Source organism: Hyperolius riggenbachi, chromosome 12, assembly GCF_040937935.1.
Source record: "Hyperolius riggenbachi isolate aHypRig1 chromosome 12, aHypRig1.pri, whole genome shotgun sequence".
NCBI classification, from domain to species: domain Eukaryota; kingdom Metazoa; phylum Chordata; class Amphibia; order Anura; family Hyperoliidae; genus Hyperolius; species Hyperolius riggenbachi.
This window is the reverse complement of record NC_090657.1, coordinates 23,782,445-23,807,418: the sequence shown is the minus strand read 5'-3', so window position 1 is coordinate 23,807,418 and position 24,974 is coordinate 23,782,445. Positions and strand designations below refer to the sequence as shown.

The 24,974-nt window shown below is 44.8% G+C and overlaps 1 protein-coding gene across 2 annotated transcripts in view; it reads right to left on the bottom strand.

Moving 5' to 3' along the window:
• MRC2 (mannose receptor C-type 2) overlaps window positions 1–24,974 on the bottom strand; it is a 214,878-nt gene that overhangs the window by 65,448 nt on the left and 124,456 nt on the right. For both annotated transcript variants that reach the window (XM_068261975.1, XM_068261976.1), the window contains 7 exons: window positions 23,376–23,491; window positions 19,111–19,259; window positions 16,273–16,487; window positions 8,910–9,052; window positions 8,710–8,812; window positions 4,689–4,827; window positions 1,833–1,865 (listed from right to left, as the gene is read on the bottom strand). In XM_068261975.1, the coding sequence (XP_068118076.1) occupies window positions 1,833–1,865; window positions 4,689–4,827; window positions 8,710–8,812; window positions 8,910–9,052; window positions 16,273–16,487; window positions 19,111–19,259; window positions 23,376–23,491 (898 nt within the window). The remainder of the gene's footprint in view (window positions 1–1,832; window positions 1,866–4,688; window positions 4,828–8,709; window positions 8,813–8,909; window positions 9,053–16,272; window positions 16,488–19,110; window positions 19,260–23,375; window positions 23,492–24,974) is intronic.

The window sequence follows — 24,974 nt, the reverse complement described above, 5'->3', positions numbered from 1 at the left end:
AGGGCAGGAGCGGGCGGAGAGGACTTACTCACCTGCTTCCTGCGTTCCAGGCGATGGCGCACAGCGTCATCGTCACGTGACGCTGCTCTCCGCCTTCTCCACCGCCCACTGTGCTTACCTGATTAGTTACTGGGGACAACTATACTAGCTTTACTGGGGGGCAACTATACTAGCTATACTGGGGGCAACTATACTAGCTATACTGGGGGGCAACTATACTAGCTATACTGGGGGCAACTATACTAGCTATACTGGGGGCAACTATACTAGCTATACTGGGGGCAACTATATTACTGGGGCAACTATACTGGGGAGTGGGGGCAAATATACTAGCTATACTGGGGGCAACTATACTAGCTATACTGGGGGCAACTATACTATCTATACTGGGGCAACTATACTAACTATACTGGGGGCAACTAAACTAGCTATACTGGGGGCAACTATACTAGCTATACTGGGGGCAACTATACTAGCTATACTGGGGGCAACTAAACTAGCTATACTGGGGGCAACTATATTACTGGGGCAACTATACTGGGGAGTGGGGGCAACTATACTAGCTATACTGGGGGCAACTATACTAGCTATACTGGGGCAACTATACTAGCTATACTGGGGGCAACTAAACTAGCTATACTGGGGGCAACTATACTAGCTATACTGGGGGCAACTATACTAGCTATACTGGGGGAAACTAAACTAGCTATACTGGGGGCAACTATACTAGCTATACTGGGGGCAACTGTACTAGCTATACTGGGGGCAACTAAACTAGCTATACTGGGGGCAACTATACTAACTTCATTGGGGCAACTAGTTTCACTGGGGGCAACTGCTGTACTAGCTATACTGGGGGCAACTATACTAGTTATACTGGGGGCAACTATACTAGCTATACTGGGGCAACTATACTAGCTAATACTTTAAATTACAGTTAGCTCTGCCATCTGGTCATGACCACTCCCATTTTTTACTGCAGGTTTTGGCCACGCCCATTTTTCCGGGGGGGGGGGGAGGGGGGGGGGGTGTTGTCTTGTGATGGGGGCATGCAGGCTGCAACCGAACCCTGGAGCTGCATGACCTAAATTTGTGGATGCATATAAATGCCACCTTCAAAGGAAGCATGGGCCGAAAGTGGTTAAAGGACAGCTGAACTGCGAGAGATATGAAGGCTGCCATATTTCTATCTTTTTAAAAAATACCAGTTGCCTGGCTATCCTGCTGATCCTCTGCCTCTAATACTTTTATCCATAGACACTGAACAAGCATGCAGATCAGGTGTTTCTGACTGAAGTCTGACTGGATTAGTCACATGTTTCTTTCAGGTGTGTGATTCAGACACTATTGCAGCCAAACAGATCAGCAGGACTGGTATTGTTTAAAAGGAAATAAATATGGCCGCCTCGAACCTGCCACCCAACGTTCAGTGGCTGGGTCCCTATCCAGCTGCATCTATCTTCCTGTGGCAACGTGGACAATGTATCTGTCTGCATATATATTGTCCGTCACTTCCAGGTATTGTAACTATTAACATGGTTATTTGGGTATAGATGTGGCTCCAGGGGGAGTTCCTTACATACATACAGTACATGCTTGAAAGGAAAATGCCAGGCGCCACACTTAATCGGGAGGGTTGTGGACGTGGTGTTTTTTTTTTTTTTTAATCGTTTGAATACTTTTTTTTTTTTTGCAGCATTTTTAAAACGGAAATTTCCCCCTTACGAAGGATTTTCCGCTCCCAGGGATATACGCCCTCTGTGGTGTCCATTCAAACAATCAGTAGCATGGAAATACATCTGCAGCAATGCAAAGACCATCTTTCTGCTCACCTTTAGGTACTTCTGGTTCTTTGATGTCTGTTCCTGGAAATAAAGAGATGCAATAGGTCAGGGACTCGTAGGACGAGTGTTCTAAGCAGAAGCTGCACTAATAAAATAAGTAGTGTCCCCATATACCGATCTCCTGCAACTGCACCATGTTGTGGCCTATGCAGTGCACTATGAATTCCTACTATAGTAGCATCATACAATGTAATGCTGCCTAGGGCAGGTTTACTGATGAACATACAAGTAAGAAGCGGGTGTTTTTACCCCAACTAAATACTGAACAAGTGGAATTCTCAAAAGAATCTAGTTGATTAGCACAAATAAATATTACATTTTGAACAAAACCTCTCAAATAGAAAATGTTTGCAGCTCTGCTTGCCTGCAGCTGTGTACCTACCCACACTGACTTAGGGCCTGTACACAGTGCTACGCTTTTAAAGTCGCATGCGATTTTTAAATCGCAAAGCCTTTATGAAAATAGAAAAATTGCATTGCCCCAGTGTGTACAGGTCTTCGCGACTGTCATGATTTTTCAAAAGACCTTGCGATTTTAAAAGTGCAGCAGAGTGTACAGGCCCTTAAAACGTACCTGAGATGGGGTCCTTTTACAAATTTATACATACCTGGGGCTTCCTCCTGCCCTCTCTGGCCTGATCGCTTCCTCGTTGTCCTCAGACGCCTTCTCCTTCACCCGCAACTGGCCCTGCAAAATCCTCCAGTTGGCGCAGTCCTGCCAGGTGCATTCCCCGATCTCGTTCTTGTTGTTGGGAGCGTTCTGCACCTGGGCAGTAGTACTGTGCAGGCGCAGAGTGCTCCAGATGACAGGAAAACGGCGGGAGCGCGCGTTCGGCCTCTGGCCGAAACGTTGTTTTTTCTGCTGCTGTGGCGCAATACAAGTTTTGCTAATATTGCACAAATCCAGGTCGAGACCCAGTCTTCCTTTTCCTCTGCTAATGTGCCTAAATACCCTGATCTCCTGCATTTGATTCTAGCTGCAACCAGAAAAGCAATATTTAACAGGTAGATATATCCAACCGTTCCTACCATTTAATATGTTAAAAATGTTCTCGTTGACTTGTTCATGATGGACAAAATAGACACTTTCCTCCACAAAGAGAAAAAAAGCAAAAAAGTTTTTCATGAAGTGGAAACCCTTTATCCTGCTGACTTTCACCAAAGATGAGATTCAATCACTTGCTACCCCCACTGGCTGGAATTGAAAAGAACACCTATGTGGCACTCTAGGTCCTTCCTTACTGGCTACATGAGGTCAGATAAACAACACATCAACTCTGCCCAAAAAGGTTTTTTTTGTGTCTTCTTTTCCTTCAGAACTCAAGTTTTTGCGGATCTCTAAGAGAGAGCAATCGGGGTGGGGGGTGGGGGAGTTTTAGGGAGGGTCAAGGGTGTTGGGATAGTGTAACATTTTACTCATATTTTATATTTACCACCTGCAGGTGCTGTCCTTGCAGTGCCTTCTGGGACTTGGATAAGAGATGTGATAGTTTGCATACTTCTCTCTTTCTGGTTTGACTGTATTAGGAAGCTGAAACTGGGAATTGGTTGGTTCATATCTTTTATGCATGAAAATCTCCAAATAAAAATTATATAAAAAAAAAACAAAAAAAAAACGATTGCTCTGTCAGCTGAAGCCTAGCATGAAAGTCAGGGTACGTACAGACATACGATAACGATCGTTCGTTCGTTCTGAACGACGAACGATGTTAAAGGAGGTATCGGCCGATGATTGTTTGAAGAAAGGCTACTTTGAACATCGTTCGTGTACGAACGATCTTGGAACGAGCGTTGCGTGCGCAACATGATGTATAAACTGATTTCAAACACAAGTGTCAAAAAGAACTGTTTGAGCATGTGCAAAGCTTTGAGAACGAACGATCAACGACCGATCGTTGTACAGACATTACTTTTTGAACGATGGTCGTTGGAAAAGATCTGGCAGAATGGATCGTTCTTTACCAACGACATATCTCGTTGGTCGGTCGTTTTAATGATCGTTCGTGCACTTTTTACGAACGATCGTCGGGCAATGCCGTCGGTAACGATCGTTTTAAACGACTATAGTCGCATGTCTGTACGCACCCTCAGGCTACATCAGGAAAATCAGTAAAGTATCTGGGGAGGGAAGAGAGGTGAGGGAATGAGCCGGCATCTGTAGGTTGCGAAGAACATGACAATAAATGAAACAGTACAGTAGGTATTTTCCTTAAAGCTACTACTACTTTTTTAATAAAACTTTTGCATAGGCAATTTATTTAAAACAATGTTCTATGAACTGCACATGGAAAAAAAAAAAAAAAGATGTGCCCGAGGTTGGACTTTAACCTGTTAGCGGTATGCCTGACACTGTGTTGGGCATACCGCTTGCTGGCCCCAGAAATCCCCATGCATAATTAATGCGATCAAATGGCTGTAAAACATTTAGCTAGCACTAGGCTAGCTAGTACTTTGTCCAGCTCCCCCCGATTGCTGCTGATCCCCCCGTTAATACATTACACAGCCTGGATCCAGCGATAGCGCAGCCTCCCGGCACAGCTCCGGTCTCTCTATGGTGAGGATCGGGTTTGCGCATGACGTCATGTGTGATCCTCCCCCTAGTGAAGACCGGAGCTGTGCGGGGAGCCTGCGCCGATTGCTGGATCCAGGCGGTGTAGTGTATAAATGGGGGAGCGACGGGGATCGGGGGGTGCCGCACACTTGTACTAGCTAGCCTAGTGCTAGCTAAACGTTTTACACCCATTAGTTCGCATTAATTAACTTGGGGACACAAACTGGCAAAACCTCCTGAGCGGCCTAACGCTCAGGTGGTTCATGTAGCTAAACTGCCTGCACATGGCCTACCTTTAGGAAGTTTGCAAACCCAATCGATCTGCAAGTCACACTCAGTGGCCACCCACTGCAGAGACGACAGATCCAGCACGGCACACCGTCTTATGTCATCGTGATCTTGATAGCTGCGGCCAAAGTTGTGATAGGAATACTGGAAACAAAAACAGCAAGTCAGTCTTCCCGTGTCTGTGTTTAGAAATGTTTACCATTCTCTGCAAGTATATATTTTGTGGGCTCAGTCATTGTGCATGAGTATACCCATTATTATGGTGCAACACATTACAGAGGGTACAAATACATGTACTCGTGTGAGCACCCAGGAGCGTAACTGAAAATCATGGTGCCTTCCCAGTAAAACTTTGATGGTGCTCCCCAATGTTCATACTCCACGCCCTGTCCACCCCTGTTGACCCTCACAGCCTGGGGGCCCATCTTGCAAGAGTCATAAAACAAGTGTAGACATTGTAATCATCACACCATAAAAATTATAGACCAAAACTCCCCTGATCTAAGGATGCCTCCCTAGAGCATAGAGGAGGACACAAGAAGGGCAGAGGCGGACCCATGGGAGACACAGGAGGACAGAGGCGGACCCATGGGAGACACAGGAGGACAGAGGCGGACACATGGGAGACACAGGAGGACAGAGGAGAACACAGGGAGACACAGGAGGACAGAGGAGAACACAGGGACACCCAAGAGGTGGAAGGGGGCTTGAGGTACAAAGGGGGCATAATCCACAAGATGCCCCTTCACCATAGATGCACCAGGTTTAGTATACATTTTTTCCCCCTGGTTTTTGTCCTCAAAACTTCGATGGGTCTTAAGGTCAGGAGCGTCTTATAGTCCGAAACATACGGTATTTTATTCCCCAAAAGTTTGAAGTTCTCTTGTACAGCAGTCATTAACATGCTCATTCAGATTCTGTGGAATTTAAATTTTCGCATTTTCAATCAGAATTTGGAAATCGGAGTGCTGAGGAAATCTTATTTACTGCAACTCGCTAATTTTTGCCCAATCATAGAACGCTGAAGCATTAGACCAATCAGAGGATGCAGAATTTTTCTGCATAAATCAGATTACCGTGATCATTTTATACCAATTCCAAGATTTTTTTTTTCTCTGATGATTTCTGACCATCCCTGGTCACATCTCTTCCTTGTAAAGCCCGGCCAGCAGCAACACCGAGATAGGAGATCCACGTTCTTTTATGAAAGCAGGCGTATCTGGACTGACTAACATCATTCACAGTCCATCCTACCACAAGAAGTGCCCTGACTGCTGCGATTTTAGCATTAAAATACTATTGTGAGTCCCCCTTTTCTCTATCAAAGTGTTCCTGAGCCAAAGATCAGGTACAAAATTAGATACTTACCTAAAGGGAGGGTAGCCTCAGGATCCTATTGAGGCTTCCCTCGCTACTCAATTGTCCCCCACTGCGGAGTACGGCCCCACGAAAGATTAGCGATGAGGCATTGTTGCTTATTACATGGCCGCACAGTAACAGGCGCCTGCCCATGTGCAGTAAGCCAGAGCCGCGAGCTCCATGCTACTGCGCATGTGGGCTCATGCGGCCACACTATAGGAAGAGGAGCAGCGTGGCCCTGATTTGGAGGGGGGGCCGTGCACAGCAATGGGGGAAGATGGAGTTGCAAGGGAAGCCTCAATAGGATCCTGATGCTTCCCTCTCTTAAGGTAAGTATCTGATTTTGATCCGGAGCTTCGGCCCAGGTACACTTTAAAGCTGCCACAATAGAAAACTACCTATCTCCTTCTGTTTTAGAACCCTTTAAAGTGACCCAGAGACTACAGCTTTTAAAGATTTTTACTTACCCGGGGCTTCCTCCAGCCCCATAAGTATAGATGCGTCCCACGCCGTCCTCCATTAAGCCGCGGTCAGCTGTCAGTATTCGGCACAGTTAGGCCCAGTCTGACACAGTGACATCAGCCGGGATCTTCTGCGCTTGCACAGAAGGTCCGTGCATGCACAGAAGGCCCCCTGCTGACGTCACGGAGCCAAATACCACAGCTGATTGCGGCTTAACGGAGGTACTGGGGGACGCATCTGTGCTTATGGGGCTGGAGTAAGCCCCGGGTAAGTAAAACATCTTTAAAATCTGTCATCTCTGGTACACTTTAAAGAGAACCCGAGGTGGGTTTGAAGAATATTATCTGCATACAGAGGCTGGATCTGCCTATACAGCCCAGCCTCTGTTGCTATCCCAAACCCCCCTAAGGTCCCCCTGCACTCTGCAATCCCTCATAAATCACAGCCACGCTGCTGACAAACAGCTTGTCAGAGCTGGGTGTGTTTATCTCTATAGTGTCAGTCTGCTGCTCTCCCCGCCTCCTGCAGAACTCCAGTCCCCGCCTGCATCCCTTCCCTCCCTGCTGATTGGAGGGAAGGGACGGGGGCAGGGACCGGAGCTATGCAGGAGGCGGGGGAGCAGCTGAGACTGACACTACAGATGTAAACACAGCCTCACAGCATGGCTGTGATTTATGAGGGATTGCTGAGTGCAGGGGGACCTTAGTGGGGTTTGGGATAGCAACAGAGGCTGGGCTGTATAGGCAGATCCAGCCTCTGTATGCAGATAACATTCTTTAAACACACCTCGGGTTCTCTTTAAAGTTGAACTAAAATAATTTAAAAAAACAAAGCGTTTTACTTACCTGAGGCTTCTGCCAGCCCCTAGCAGCCTTCCTGTCCCATGCCGGTCCTCCATGATTCTTCCACGGCAACTGTGCCTGCGCACCCCAAGCCACTCGTATCTTTCTAGCATCCTGCGCTAATAGCGCAGGACGCTATTGCAGAGAAAGATACACGTGGCCCTGGGTGCGCAGGCACAGTTACCGAGTCCACTGAACCGGAAGCAGCTAGCGGCGCGAGAAGACAGAATCATGGAGGACCGGCGTGGGACAGGAAGGCTGCAAGGGGCTGGCAGAAGCCCCAGGAAAGCGAAACGCTTTTTTTAAAAACATTATTGTTATTTCAGTTCCGCTTTAAGTAGGAAATTGCAGCCTCTTTAAAAATCTGAGACAGTTCACTAATTTCTAGTAACATCCTGCGATTTCCCATTGACACACTATTCATGAAACTGCCCCTCTGTTCTTAAACAGTTACCCTATTTGCCTGCCAAGTGTTTCACAGAGTGGTGTACCCCTCCCCGTCCCCACTTGCAAAAGCCTAGGCTTCTCAGGGATGCTCTTTTTGTACCCAGGGCTGTGGAGTCGGTACAAAATGTTACTGAACTGTTACCAGTTAGCCTACGTATCTGACACTGGGAGCTGATGAACTAAGCGTTTTGTTTTTTTTCATAACATATTGCCAACATAAAATTCAAAAGAAACATATATTACATTACAGAGGTGCTCTGCTTGCTACAACTGAATTGCTGTTGTTTATCCCCTGCTTATTGCCTGAAGAAGTGGGCTGTGCCCGCGAAACGTGTTGCATCTTTTGGGGTATTTTCAATAAATGTGTAGATCTAAATATATACAGTCCTTGGTGTCTGCTTTAACGGAGGCGAGTCCACCACTTCCTCCCAGCAATTTTTTAAAAATTTTATGTACTTTTATCCTTCTGGCGCCTCTGTTCACCTACCAATATATTTGAATCCACCCCAGGTGGAGGGGTGATCTACCCCCTTTCTTTGCTATCTACAGAGAGCGACTTCTTAATCCTGAGTGAGGACAGGTCTAATCTCCTCACCTGCCTAATGAGTGGTTACCTAGGTGGTAACCCGTGTTTGTGAGTATTACCATCTCACTGTTTCATTTATCCAATCAATTTTGACATACTACACCATATTGGGCTCTCGATTTCTCTTCAACTTTATATATTACATTTTACATTTGATACGTCTATACTATTTTCTATTAAATACACTATTTAAATGATTTGCAAATGATCATATTCTGTTTTTCATTTGTATCTTACACAGCGTCTAAACTATTTTGGTAATGGGATTGGAGGATGTGTAAATCGGTTTTATTTTGTTAAAGTTGCGCAAGGACTGTTACTGTCACTAACCCCTTGTCCATCGCTCCAGATCCAACTTTGGTCACCGCTGGGATCTCTTCGGTTAAGGCCAATCCAAAACCAGTTCTGTTCTTGGCTATCAGGGTCTGATTCACTAAAAAACAATTACAAACAAAAGAAAAATGACATCAATTTAGATCCGTCACAAGCTCTGGTGCGGTGGAAGGGTTTAGGACAATATAAGGACTTACCCAAATATTTTGTTCAGTAGATGGGCCACATAGTGCTCTTCTTCAACACTGGACACACTGAGTAGCTGAGCCCCAATTTCCCGGCAGGACTGCTGAGCTGAGATCCAGGTTTTCTTGTCCTGCAGGTTCTCTGAGTGATACACCTGAAAGGAGGAGACCATAAGAACAAGCACCATCTGACCAACAACCAGAGAGATGTGTGAGCAGTTCTGAGTACATTACAACAGAATAGGTTAGCAGTACATAAACATCAACAGAGTTCTGACACATAAATACAGGGGCCTAGAACTAAAAATACAAGATTGCAGCCAAGTAAATGTATGTATTTAACATTTTACAACAATGCTTATCATTTCAGTTCTTAAGTATGGACATTTTTGTTCAGTTTAATTTAAAGCCCAAATACATCCAAATAGAACAAGATTAAAGAGGAACTCCAGTGAAAATAATGTAATAAAAAAGTGTTTCATTTTTACAATAATTACTGTATGTATAAATGATTTAGTCAGTCTTTGCCCATTGTAAAATCTTTCCTCTCCCCGATTTACATTCTGACATTTATTACATGGTGACATTTTTACTGTTGGCAGGTGATGTAGCTGCTGCATGCTTTTTTGGCAGTTGGAGTACCACGGTCCTCAGTTTCTTGTGGGAGGGGTTTCACCACAATATTAGTCATACAGCGCCCCCTGATGGTCTGTTTATAAAAAGGAATAGATTTCTCATGTAAAAGGGGGTATCAGCTACTGATTGGGATAAAGTTCAATTCTTGGTCGGAGTTTCTCTTTAAAGAGACTCTAACAAATTTTTCAGCCTTAGTTCTCCTATCCTATAAGTTCCTGTTCTAATGTGCTCTGGCTTACTGCAGCCTTTCCTAATTGCACTGTCTCTGTAATAAATCGTATCTCCTTTCCTCTGTCGTGTCTGTCGGGCTAAGGCTTGAATGTGTGGAATGTGCAGGGCTGCTTGTGATTGGATAGAAGCGATACACACCCTCTGCATGCCCCCTGCACACTCTGTATGACTCACACACTCTGTTTATGTGAGCCTATTACAAGCTGGTTAGTTTGTAAACACTGTCTAAATTGTTAATTACAAGCCAGGATTACAGCAGAGAGTGGCAGAAACAGCACAGAGGGGCACAGGAGAAAATAAGGAATAGAATAAGGAATAGAATGGTATGCTTTTTAGTGTAAGAATATTAGAGTACAGATTCTCTTTAAGGGCCTGGACACATTAATATGTGTTTGTCCACTTTCAGCGTCTGTAACATTGATGTGTTGTTGAAAAGCGGACATAAGCGCATTAGTGTGTTGAGGCCCAAATTCTGGAAGCGGTCATGTTGATTAGTGTAAATTAGAACTATTACTACTGAGTTATATTCAAGTTAACAATTCTCTTGAGACATTGTCTTTGCGTAAACACATATTAAACCGAATCAGGTAAAAAGGGCGCCCTTATGGGAAAAACGGCGCCTATTACAAAAGCCGCGATTAGTGGTAAAGAACGGAAATATGGGTGCTTGGTGGCAGCTGCTTTCAGGCACCTGCGGGCAATAAAATTTACTGGTCTTGTCTCAAATCACAGTTTTTATAATTCGGCAAATATGCATTTGGGTGCCGGGAGGTGTCCTATTACTGGCAAGCAGGGAATATTTCCATATTGGGAGGCACCGGATAGAATAACGGGCTCCGGGGGTTTGCAGAAAAAGCAAGTAGCAGAGCACTCGCTATTTGTATAACAAGAAGAATGGCATTCGGTGCTAAATATACAGTACTGTACAAACAAGCAGCCTGGGGGAAATGAGGAATAATGTGAACGTAAACAAAAGAGTATCCAGTGTTACTACTTCCACTTTGCAATCACTGTTAAGTATCGTCAAAGTACTCCTAGGTATTCTCTTATTGGTTCATTGAGAAGCACAAATCCTGGGTGCCTAGAGCAGGGGTAGGGAACCTATGGCTCGGGAGACCAATGTGGCTCTTTTGATGGCTGCATCTGGCTCACAGACAAATCAGTAGGGTTTGATTCACTAAGCTACACTGCTCAAGCAGCACAGCTTAGTGTGGCAGCGCAACCTCAAAACGAACGGCTGCTTTGATTGTCCCCACTCTGGACCCTGTCAGGTCCAGTGACTTTGTAGGACGAAATCCCCGCACTTTGATTGGCCCACTAGGCTTCCTGTCACTTGACAGGCAGCCTATTGGGCCAAAGTGCGGAGGTTTTGTCCTACAAAGTAAATCAACCCCCAAGTCTGCTAGCTAATTGTACAAGCTGTTAGTTGGTATTTCTCCTGTCTGGCTCTCTGGGAAATTGCGGATGTTGCTTAAACCCAAGAGAAGCTGAAGACGTGTCTGACACTTGGGATGCCAGGCAGATCAACTGTATATACATCACCACGGCAATAGGGATGTGAGCTCTCTGCTGCACATGCGCACTGTCCCAGTTTGAAACAAACCGTATGGCTCTCACAGAATTACATTATAAAATAATGTGGCGCTTATGGATCTCTCAGCCAAAAAGGTTCCTGATCCCTGGTCTAGAGGATGGATCTGCTCTCTTCCTGCAGCATTTTGTGACCGTATTCTACATTACCTCCTGGTTGAGAACAGATGTACTGAATATGGAGTTTACAGACTATGTCAAATGCAAAAATATGCTGCTATTTGTATTTACAATATCCAGAGGCACTCTGTTTAAATATATTGACTGTTCTTTAAAACAGTTTATAAAGTTTGATTAAAAAATTGTTGAGGATAGTGATGTTATAGCTTCAAATTTAAATAAATAGTTTATTCTACAAACTAACATTAAATACAGGTTGCAACCACATTACTTTTCTGCAAGCTGAGCTCTGTGTTCTAATGACAAAGTCCAGCATTGCCCGGAGCAAGCATGGAATGCCAATGATAGACTCTTGTATCATTTATGAGGGAGGAGATCAGCTGCATAGAAATCACACAGCAGTATGTATAACCTGATCTCAAAGCAGCTCATTGCCATTCAGGGCTGGAATGTTCACACTCTGTACTTGAGAGCTTCATCCACTGGCTGCAAAGGGTGAATATGAAATACTGATCTTTAATATTTCACCTATTTATCCTGTTTCCTGAACTAACTTCCTAACTTCAAATCATGAGGCCCCCCGGCAAACTTTGTGATGGGGCCTTCCAATGGACACCCCCTTTCCCTTGCCTACTGGCGACACTCACAGTCTAGGGGTGTCATCTTGGAGGGGTCATTAAACAAGTGTGGGCACCATAATCTCTACACCCATAACAAATGTAGCCACCAAAGCACCTGATCTGAAGGATGGAGCCCTTTATTGGAGGGAGTGATGTAGTAGATGGGGCCTCCTTGCATCTCTGGGCCCACCTGCGGTCACATTGGCTGCTCCTCTCTAGTTACGCCCTTGTCATGAAATCTCCTTCCACGGCACTGAACAATAAGGAGGATGCTGTGAAATGTCATTGGATTTGGGCATTCAGTAGAAAAGTTTGGCAATAACTGGGTCGGGCTGTACAGCTGATGACAAAATCTGTTGTGGGGAGGTGGAGGGAGGGAGATGGAGGGACGACTGAGCAGCGCAGATGTGACGTCATGCGGGTGAGCGGCGTGCACAATAGTGATGGGAATTCCGGCTCTTCTCGGAGAATCGGCTCTTCTGAATCGGCTCCCATTAAAGGGCCGGCTCTTATGGCTCTCAATCGGCTCTTCATTAAATATTACTAGACACCACTCAGAATCGGAGTAAAAGCCGCGCCCCCGTCTCCATGACAACTCCAGACTGCTTCTCTGACTGGTGCAATCCCTCCTGCTACTGCTCTGCTCCGCCCCATACAATCCTACAAGCTGTGAGAGGAGGACTACATCTCCCAGCATGCCTCAGCGCCCTTTATTACACAGCAAAGCAGAGCTGTGTGGGGCGGCTGAGGCATCGGCTCTTTTGAAACTGAGAACTGGCTCTAGTCGTTCGCAGCAAAGAGCCGGCTCTTAGAGCCGGCTCGTTCGCGAACGACCCATCACTAGTGCACAAAGCAATCGGCCATTGCCTTGTGGAGTTGATCCACCTGGCTTATCGCTAGCCGAGTGGTGGTTTGCACATAAGCGGCTGCTGTCAGGGCTGGCTCTAGGCTGGCAAACTTGAGGATGCGCCCCTCCCCGCAATGATCGCTCGCATAGCAGTGGAAAGTGGGTGAGCAGCTGTTCGCCGGAGGGGGGCCCGATTTCTCTCCTCCCTCCCCTAGGGTCCTCCTCCGGTGCTCTCCTCCGTGCAGAACGGCAGCGGCAAGGCACTTATGTGACATCCAGCTGCCGGCAGGTCTCCTCTTTGATGTGCCCGCAGCTGCCGGTCTGTTCTCCGTAGCCACTGCTCGTCTACTTCCTGCAGCAGAAACAGTAAGTAGAGGAGCAGTAGGTAGCTATGGAGGGCAGATCACAGCTCCCTGCAGCAGAAACAGGAAGTAGAGGAGCAGCGGCTATGGAGGGCAGATCACAGCTCCCGGCGGCTGCAGGCACATCAAAGGGGAGACCAGTCGGCAGCTGCAGACAAGTAAAGTGAGCATGTAAGTGCCTTGCCACTGCTGTTCTGCATGGAGGGGAACCCTGGGGGGAGGGGGGGGGGGGAGGCTGGACGCCGCCCCGACGCTGATGCCGCTTGGGGAAGTGGCGTCACCTGGAGTATTGGACGGCCCAGGGCTGGCTGCTGTACACACACCAGATTATTGGCTAAGCCGGTCCTTACCGGCCGCCTCAGTCAACTTAAAGAGAAACTCCAACCTAGAATTGAACTTTATCCCAATCAGTAGCTGATACCCCCTTTTACATGAGAAATATAATGATTTTCACAAACAGACCATCAGGGGGTGCTGTATGACTGATTTTGTGCTGAAACCCCTCCCACAAGAAGCTCTGGGTACCGCGGTACCCTGGGCAAACTGCCACAATGTAACAATGTTCACAGACAGGAAATGGCTGTTTACAGCTGTCTGTAAAGCCAGAACAGCTAGAAACAGCTACATAACCTGCCCACAGTAACTATGTCACCATGTAATACATGTCAGAATGTGAATCTGGGAGAGGAAAGATTTTACAATGAGCAAACACTGACTAAATCATTTATACATAATTATGGTAAAAAATGAAGCACTTTTTTTACTACATTATTTTCACTGGAGTTCCTCTTTAAACCATGTGTATGTTTGCAGCATTACTGCATCAAGGGTAAAAGTGTTATCTTTCAGCATAGTGCAATAGATATTTCTGCCTCAGAGAACACAACACAGAGGTCAATTTAAACTCATTCTATAATAAACAGTGGCCCCTATTCAATTCACCTTTTCTCATATGATTTTTCCTAGGCATTCTATTCACACCTTATCAATAAAATGCCTTTAAAGCAACCAGCAATCAAGAAAATACTGAGAATAATTTTGACAGTACTTTTCACCTGCTTTCCGGTACTTTTTAATTGCAGAGTGCTGAATAGGGATGATCAATGAGATGCAAATTGTTCTGAAATGATGCAAATTTTTATGCAAATGTATGCAGTTTGAAAACTGACCAATCAATTTAAACCCAGGTTTAAATAGATTAGTCTATTTTCAAGCTGCATTTAATTGCATAAAAATGTGCATCAACTCGGGACAATTTACATATCTGTGATCATCCCTAGTGCTGAATAGTTATTTTATACAGATGAAAAGATGAAAAATTAGCTCCTAGGGGAAAAAGTATTAAAGGGCCCGTGGGTTTTAATTGCAGAAATACTAGTTTCAACTATCTTTCCAAACATATGCAAATAGGAACAAAACTAAAAGATTAATTGCAGTATCTGATAATTAGATGACACTTTTATTTAAAGGGAACACAAGGTAATGCCTGGTACACACCATGCAATTTCCCATCAGATAGATGTGTTCGAATCGATTACTTCCAACCGCCCGTATCGGATTTCCAATCGATTTTGTATAGAAGTTTTCGGAAAATCAATCAGAAATCGTACATGTCAGAAATAATCGATTAACCCATCTATCTGATGGGAAATTGCATGGTGTGTACCAGGCATTGGAGCTATATGGACACAACAACTTGGGCTACCAAGGACTCTGCAGTTTAAACTGCAATTATTTCTAGTGATGTTTAATAACATTGACCAGCGAGTTGGTGCAGCCATTATAGACTACAAAACCTTTAAAGCATACAGATTGGCCATTGACACCATTTCATCCTGGTCCAAATAATTGTATCTTTATTGCACAATTTTCCTCAACAGACAAGATGCTCCTCATAGGAACCAATACACAGACAGAAATAAAAACCTTTTTCTGCGCAGAAATAAGTCAAAAGTTAAAGACTAGGAGCCAACCAGCATTACTCGTATTTTTGAACCATCTAGGCTTGTGTCCATTGGAGCTATAGGGAGGCTGTCATAGAGCCATAGACCCTGAACAAGCATGCAGATCAGGTGTTCTGCCTCAAGTCTGACTGGATTAGCTGCATGCTTGTTACAGGGTTGAGACTCAGACACTACTGATGCCAGAAAGTCAACAGGACTGCCAGGCTTACTGGCATCATTTAAAAGGGAAAAAAATGGCAGCCTCCATATCCCTCTCACCTCAGGTTCATTGTAATGCTGGGAATACACCATGCGTTTTTTAGGCAGATAATTTCCGACATGTCCGATCTCACCTTCGATCGTTTAACCCCTCGATTTCTGAAATAAGTGAATGGAAATTGATAAGAAAAGATAAGAGAATCGAGCGGGAAATCGAGCAGAAAAACAAATCAAAACACGATCAAACGGCAAATCGACCTCAAAAACACATCGTGTGTTCCCAGCATAACACATTAAAGTGGATCCGAGATAAACGTTTACTCATTGCATAATTGTGTTTCTTTCATATAGTTTATAGGGCATTCCTCAAGCCAAATACTTTTTTTGTTTTGTTTTAATTCTCTAATTCCTCAAAAACTAAACAAGACTCACCCACAGCTTTTCAGAGTGCCTTGGCATTTTCAGACAGTAGCAAGGGCTCATGGGAGCTCAGTCTGGGCAGGAGGAGAAGAAGGATACTAGCCATTGATTTCAGAGGCAGAGGGGAGGAGGGAGGAGGAGAGGCTGCCCTAATTGTATCACAGGAATAAATAATCATAAACTTTTGCAGTTGTTTGCAGCTAGATATGCTGTGTAAAAGATCTAAACTTTAGATAAGATATATAGACAAGTTACTTGTTATCGTTAGTTTTTCATCTCAGATCCGCTTTAATTAGTTGCAATTTAAGAAACACCAAATTCCCGTCAAAGCAGCCTATCACCTTGTAGCAAAGCTTGATTCCCACCACTTGGTCTTTCCTTGCTCACCTTGTAGCAATGCCTTAGAGTTGGTGTAGAACTCCAGCCATCCGGGCAGCTTCCATTAAAGCTGGGTGTGGGGCGAACTGCAGGTAACAGAGGGGTCATTGGGGTCAGGCTCTGCATACAGATGTATTTTGCTCTGAATGTAACGCAGTCCTTTACCTCCCACAGACCAAGAGCTCGTCCTGTAGCCAACACGACGCATCCCCCTTTATCATACCCTGTGTGGGGAGGAAAACTCAGTCAGATAGGTGTAAGCACCAAGAACAATGCTCCCTATCACAATTGAAGAACAGGATGTGTGGGTCCCCGGTTCAAATCCCAGCCAGAGCACTATCTGCATGGAGCTTATATGTTCTCCCCCGTATCTGCTTTGGTTTCCTCCAGGCACTCCGCTTTCTTCCCACATCCCAAAAACATACAGATAAGTTAATTGGCTTCCCCCTAAACTAGCCCTAGACTACGATACATATACTACACAATACATGTAGGGCAGCACGGTGGCGTAGCGGTTAGTGCTCTCGCCTTGCTGCGCTGGGTCCCCAGTTCGAATCCCAGCCAGGTCAATATCTGCAAGGAGTTTGTATGTTCTCCCTGTGTCTATGTGGGTTTTCTCCAGGTACTCCGATTTCCTCCCACTTCCCAAAAACATACAGATAAGTTAATTAGCTCCCCCCTAAAATTGACATTAGACTTCAATAATGACTATGGTAGGGATTAGATTGTGAGCCCCTCTGAGGGACAGTTAGTGACAAAACAATATATTCTCTGTACAGCGCTGCGGACGATGTTGGCGCTATATAAATACTAAATAATGATAATAATAATACATAAATAGACATGACTACGGTAGGGATTAGATTATGAGCTAGTTGGTGCTATATATACAGTGGGTTGCAAAAGTATTCGGCCCCCTTGAAGTTTTCCACAATTTGTCACATTACTGCCACAAACATGCATCAATTTTATTGGAATTCCACGTGAAAGACCAACACAAAGTGGTGTACACGTGAGAAGTGGATTGAAAATTATACATCATTCCAAACATTGTTTACAAATAACTGCAAAGTGGAGTGTGCGTAATTATTCGGCCCCCTGAGTCAATACTTTGTAGAACCACCTTTTGCTGCAATTACAGCTGCCAGTCTTTTAGGGCATGTCTCTACCAGCTTTGCACATCTAGAGACTGAAATCCTTGCCCATTCTTCTTTGCAAAACAGCTCCAGCTCAGTCAGATTAGATGGACAGTGTTTGTGAACAGCAGTTTTCAGATCTTGTCACAGATTCTCGATTGGATTTAGATCTGGACTTTGACTGGGCTATTCTAACACATAGATATGTTTGTTTTAAACCATTCAATTGTTACCCTGGCTTTCTGTTTAGGGTCATTGTCCTGCTGGAAGGTGAACCTCTGCCCAGTCTCAAGTCTTTTGCAGTCTCCAAGAGGTTTTCTTTCAAGTTTGCCCTGTATTTGGCTCCATCCATCTTCCCATCAACTCTGACCAGCTTCCCTGTCCCTGCTGAAGAGATGCACCCCCCGAGCATGATGCTGCCACCACCATATTTGACAGTGGGGATGGTGTGTTCTGAGTGATGTGCAGTGTTAGTTTTCCGCCACACATAGCGTTTTGCATTTTGGCCAAAAAGTTCCATTTTGGTCTCCTCTGACCAGAGCACCTTCTTCCACATGGTTGCTGTATCCCCCACATAGCTTGTGGCAAACTGCAAACGGGACTTCTTATGCTTTCTGTTAACAATGCCTTTCTTCTTGCCACTCTTCCATGAAGGCCAACTTTTTACAGTGCGTGACTAATAGTTGTCCCATGGACAGAGTCTCCCACCTGAGCTGTAGATCTCTGCAGCTCGTCCAGAGTCACCATGGGCCTCTTGACTGCATTTCTGATCAGCGCTCTTCTTGTTCGGCCGGTGAGTTTAGGTGGACAGCCTTGTCTTGGTAGGTTTACAGTTGTGCCATACTCCTTCCATTTCTGAATGATCGCGTGAACAGTGCTCCGTGGGATGTTCAAGGCTTTGGAAATCTTTTTGTAACCTAACCCTGCTTTAAATTTCTCAATAACTTGATCCCTGACCTGTCTTGTGTGTTCTTTGGACTTCACGGTGTTGTTGCTCCCAATATTCTCTTAGACAACCTCTGAGGCCCTCACAGAGCAGCTGTATTTGTACTGACATTAGATTACACACAGGTGCACTCTATTTAGTCATTAGCACTCATCAGGCAATGTCTATAGGCAACTGACTGCACTCAGATCAAAGGGGGCCAAATAATTATGCACACACCACTTTGCAGTTATTTGTAAAAAATGTTTGGAATGATGTATGATTTTCGTTCCACTTCTCACATGTGCACCACTTTGTGTTGGTCTTTCATGTGGAATTCCAATAAAATTGATTCATGTTTGTGGCAGTAATGTGACAAAATGTGGAAAACTTCAAGGGGGCCGAATACTTTTGCAACCCACTGTAAATACTAAATAATAATAACTACTCATGATACACAGAGTTTTTAATTGTAGAAATCATGTTTTCAGCTAAAATTGTAATTATTTTTTAAGTGGGGAAAACGTAATAATAAAAAAAAAAAAAAAAGAAGGGATATAACTAAGGGAACCGTCTGATTTACCACAATCTTGTAATTCTCCTTTAAATCAGTTCTGCAGAATTGGAGGACGCAGTGAAGGTCACCCAGTGCTACTCTCCAATGGGGAGCACTGATCATCAATAGCTTGTACTGATGCAGTGTTTGGCTGCCTCGAAGTTCCAAGCACCTTTCTGTCATGGTAGCCATTAGGCAGTCAGGCAACATACGGTTGACAAGTTACATACCGGGTTCATCCCGGTTCCAGTGTGTGTAGGTCACTTCATCACCGTTGTACCAGCGGAATACTCCAGTGCGGTTCAAGTCCTGCAGTGCTGTCCAGTAGTAGCTTCCCTCTGACTCATACAGAAGACTGTTGACAAACGCCTGCTCAAACCTGTGTGCAGGAAAAGGAGAAGTACTTTAAAGAGGAACTCCAGTGAAAATAATGTAGTAAAAAAAGTGCTTCATTTTTTACCATAATTATGTATAAATGATTTAGTCAGTGTTTGCTCATTGTAAAATCTTTCCTCTCCCAGATTCACATTCTGACATTTATTACATGGTGACATTGTTACTGTGGGCAGGTTATTTAGCTATTTCTAGCTGCTCTGTCTGTTACACACAGCTAATAACAGCTATTTCCTGTCTCTGAACATTGTTACATTGTGGCAGTTTGCCAGCAGTACCGCGGTATTCAGAGCCTCTTGTGGGAGGGGTTTCAGCACAAAATCAGTCACACAGCGCCCCCTGATGGTCTGTTTGTGAAAATCATTGTCTTTCTCATGTAAAATGGGGTATCAGCTACTGATTGGGATAAAGTTCAATTCTTGGTTGGAGTTTCTCTTTAAGACTTCTAACAGCAACTGCATGCTAGGTAATTACAGAGTGATCAATGAAAGCTAGATGCTTCAGTTAAAGCCAGTGTTTACCAATTTAAAAATAAAAAAGTCAGATACTCACCTAAGGAGAGGGAAGGCTCGGTCCTAATGAGCCTTCCCTCTCCTCTCCCGGTGTCCTCGGTGCTGCGCTGGCTCCCCCGTACGCGTCCGCCACCGCAGGGACTTCGGAGGTCTTCGGGAGCACTCGGGCTTCCGAAGACGGGCTGCTCCATACTACGCACGCGCGAGTGCGTCATAGAGGGCGCTCGCGCATGCGTAGTATGAAGCGGCCCGTCTTCGGGAGCCCGAGTGCTCCCGAAGGCTTCCGAAAGCTCCCTTCGGCTGCGGAAGTGGCAGTATTTGACCGAACTGGTCGAATACTGCCACGGGGGATCCTGCTCGGGACCGGGCACTGGGAGAGGAGAGGGAAGGCTCATTAGGACCGAGCCTTTCCTCTCCTTAGGTGAGTATCTGACTTTTTTATTTTTAACTTGGTAAACATTCACTTTAAGTTCACTTAACTTTTTGACCCAAACTGATGTGCTAAGTCTGTAGCATCCCTACAATGGAAACGCCATTTGCTCTGCATACCACCTCAGCCTCCCCAGAGCATCTACAATGGCCTTGATTCATAAAGCATTACCACATGGGGTTCCTTGCAATGCTGAGAATAGCTGACTTTACCGAGCACTCAGCAATGTGTCAATTCATAAAGGCTGTTACCGCATGAAAAGCTACAATTACTAAGTATTGAGGTAAATTACCTACTTGAGTGGGAAATATGTCAGTAAATGCCAATTCATAAAAGTTCGAACATGCGATAACAAGTAGAAAAAATACAGGCTGCTCTGGGCTGGCGATAGGGGATTGATAGGAGAGCAGTAACACTGTGAAAGCCACAAGCAGAGATAAGCTGTGACTGACAGGAGCAGAGCCAATAGAAACAGATCCTGTCTGCTTCAGGTCCTGCTGATCCGATGCTGATAGGAAATCACCGAACTTCAATAACACCTCTGAACATTTTTATGAATCATTTGTATGTAGAAGAGAGGAGCCAGCAGGATAAAAGTCAATAACATTGAGGAAGTGGTGGGCTTGCCTCCCAAAAGCAAACATGAGATTCTGTCTTCATATAAATCAATACATTTATTATACGGTACCCCCAAAAAATGCACTGAGATGGATGGGGGGGGGGGGGGGGGGGTAAGGGGCGAGGCTAAGGTTAGTTGCACACCGGGGAGGGGGGTAAGATTGAGGGGTTTCTGTGTGAGAGAGAGTAGGGAGTAGGGAGAGGTTAGACGATAGTAAAATATCGGAAAATAATACCGATATTTCACTATATGAATTAAGTAGCAGGATATTGGTACATTTATCAACATTCTACTACTGGCTATTTCCTGCTCCCTTCATAGTGGTAAAACAATTTTCAGTAAAGCCCATTCCCAAATTAGCTTGCAGCGCTTTCAGATGCATGCATTTTCAGTATGCATTTAAATAACCTTTGCATTTTCTTACACATAACAAAGATATGGCTTGGACTCCGTAAACATGCCCCCTGAGTTAATTCATAGGAGAAGTGTACAGAGTCCATTTTCAGCACTTCAAGTGAAATAGTACTAAAAGTACAGGCAAACAAAAATGTCCCGCTACACCATGGGTGGGTAAAAAACTTTCTTCAATTTTATTGGCACATCAGTAGAACAAAAAGGCTGATGCGTATCGGAGCTCAAGGCTCCTTAATCATAGCGTCAGCCTTTTTGTTCTACTGTGGCTATGATTAAGGAGCCTTGAGCTCCGATACGCGTCAGCCTTTTTGTTCTACTGATGTGCCAATAAAATTGAAGAAAGTTTTTTACCCACCCATGGTGTAGCGGGACATTTTTGTTTGCCTGTACTTTTGAGACTCATGATCCCTGCTCCTTTGGGCTATCTACTGGTGGTTGTAGCGATTCCATTTCGCCATACTGAGTACTAAAAGTAGATCAGAAAGTTAATTTGGGACAACTTATTTTGACCACTTCTTGGCTTGTTGAGGGCTGATAAGGTATGTATGAGCCCTAGTGGTTTGGGTCACCCTGAGCTGCTTAGTTACTCTGTTGTACTGGTCCAAGCCCTATCTCATACAGCCATATCAATCCCTACCATGTACTGATGAGGGCCAAAAGCCCGAAACAGGCTGTCTACATGTGGGATTGGTGCGAGACAAAGGGAGGAAGGATACCGCTCTACTCACAGGAGGGAGACAGTGCTGGAACAAGGGCTGCCCAGCCCAGACACAATGACAAGTGAAGATCTGCACGATGTCTCCACAATCCAAAAATGTATTCAGGACGTATCCCAATCAGATAAAAGAGTAACAAGCTGACATGTTTTGAACCAGCACGGTTCTTAATCATGGGGTTAGTGTGGCTGTGTTACATTTAAAGCTATAGACTTGCTATACACCAGCGGTTCTGGATGCTTGCCTTGCTTTCAAGGGCGAAAAAAGGGATAATTTGCATATTCAGTAGTGGTGCATTGTGGGTATCCACAAATGTTCACTTATAGCTGAATTATTGCAAATTTACTTCTGTTTTAAGAAGGCAAATTCCACCAAGCATTGCTTATTAGTAGGAGGGCTTTTCGGTCTCTTTTATCCCCCTATACATTCCTAGTGGTTTGGGTCACTCTGAGCTGCTTGGTTACTCTGTTTAACCATCCACTGTAAGAAAGTTCAGGAGAAAAGTTTATTGAATCAGGGGCAATTTCAGTTTTGAAACAATTTGTTTTGTTTTAAAAAGAGAAGGAAAACTAAAGACTCTGCCAGAGCTACAAAACACATCTCTCCTTTATCTGGGAAAGTGCAAAGTAACTAATTTTTCCAGCCTTTCAACCATGTGGACAAACTTTGGTCAACGCTGGATCTTATATATTGGTAAGTTTAAAACATTGGTAAAAGGTAGTTGACGTAAAAGCACATTGAAAATAGCACATTGAAAACAGAAAAACTTTGTTTACAATATCTTATGTCCAAATCCAGAGTTGTCCAAAAGTAAATAATTTATCTATGTTTCACCATGGATCAGGGCCGGGCCGAGGCAGAGGCTGAAGAGGCTCCAGCCTCAGGGCGCAGTGTAGGAGGGGGCGCACATTCATTCAGCTGTCATTCCCAATTGTGTTTGAAGCAGAAAGAAATAAGAAAAGGGGATACATAGCAGTGACTGCAAGCCAGATAACTAGAGATTAAGGTGTGGGGATGTTGGGGGCCCTGGGGCGCCTCTTAGTCTAATAGCAATCAGTGTGTGACGGCTGGGGTGGCAGGGATGGAGGGGCGCACTTTGCTGTCTCTGCCTTGGGTGCTGAAGGACCTTGTCCCGGCTCTGCCATGGATAACCCACGACTCAACTTACAAACTCACCGAACAGAACCTGATTGTAAGTAGGAGACTGCCTGTACCAGCCAGTAAAACAGGTTATTTTTGAGCTTCACCCACGCAACAAGTGTTCAAATTTCATGAATGACAAACTGATTTTAAAAGAGGAGTGCAGCCACACTAAGCTACAGTCTCCTGGATAGCATCATTGGCTTCAGCACACCATAAAAAGCTGACATGATCATGTAAATATTGACAAGTAAGTATGTAGCACATTCACCTGTTCCTCACAGTGACCAGCCTAGAGGAGCGGTCAGCGCATGACTTGAGGGCTTCATTGTACGTCAGCTGCTCATCACCCCACCAGTAACAGGAAGGACTATGCCATCTCCAGCCCTAAAGTAGTTAAGAATTATATTATTATACCATAAAGTAAAACTATGCTTAAAAGGGCACTTACCGTATATTCCGGTGTATAAGACGACTGGGCGTATAAGACGACCCCCAATTTTTCCAGTTAAAATATAGAGTTTGGGATATACTCGCCGTATAAGACTACCCCTCTTCCAACGCACACCAAATTAAAATAAAAAAATCATGTACTGGTGCTCAGTGGCGTAGCTAAGGAGCTGTGGGCCCCGATGCGAGTTTTACAATGGGGCCCCCCAGGCACTCTATACATAACAATTGATACGGCGCACCAAAACCTGCCAATGGCAACTACAGTGTCAGAGGTGCAAGAAGGGGATGGGGTAGAGCTTGTTAATGTTTACCACTACTCAATGTATATATAGAAGTGATTATTATGAGCACAGGACCAATAGAGAACTAATACTGTAGTTGAGAGAGGGCCCTTCGGGGCCCCTCTGGCCCAAGGGCCCCGATGCGGTCGCTACCGCTGCACCCCCTATTGCTACGCCCCTGCTGGTGCTGTGTATGAACAGATACTGGTGCTGTACCGTATGTGTTACCCAGTATATAGTCCATTGACTTGTTGCATTGGTCAACTCTCCTTAAGTAGACTGGTCAGCTCTCCTTGTCTACCTGTTTATCAGAGCGGTATGGAAGAATAGATTGCGCTCCCTCAGCAGGGAGATCTGAGAGGCGGTAACAGGATAGGGTGTATCACCCGGCATCAGTGACACCCGGCGTATAAGACGACCCCTAACTTTTCAGAAGATTTTCAAGGGTTAAAAAGTAGTCTTATACGCAGGAATATACAGTAACTGAAAATAAATAAATAAATAATTGCCCAGTTACTTACCGGGGGCTTCTTCCAGCACCGTTCCCTTGCCGATTTCACATTTCACCATTCCTCCTCTGTTCCTCTCCGTAACCCGGGTGATTGCACATGCACGCTGCCGGCCATGCGCCGCCTCTATCCCGCTCCCGAGGCCAGGCATGAACTCTATTGGAGATCTATGAGTGATGTATGATAACAGAGGCGCCAAATTTAGAGTAAAATTATTAAAAACAGTTTAAAAGGAGGGCGGTTGGTGGTTACCACCCTCAGGTATATGATGACCAGCCAATGAGTCGTTATATATAAAGAATATAATTTACGATGAGATCTCCAGGCAAACGACGCGTTTCAAACGCCCGTTTCCTCAGGCAATCAATTTGGAGACACACGAAGCTGTATCAATACTCGGGCCCAGCGCCAACAGTTGGCGCTGGGCCCGAGTATTGATACAGCTTCGTGTGAAACGCGTTGTTTGCCTGGAGATCTCATAATAAATTATATTGTTTATATATAACGACTCATTGGCTGGTCATCATATACCTGAGGGTGGTAACCACCAACCGCCCTCCTTTTAAACTGTTTTTAATAATTTTACTCTAAATTTGGCGCCTCTGTTATCATACATCACTCATAGGT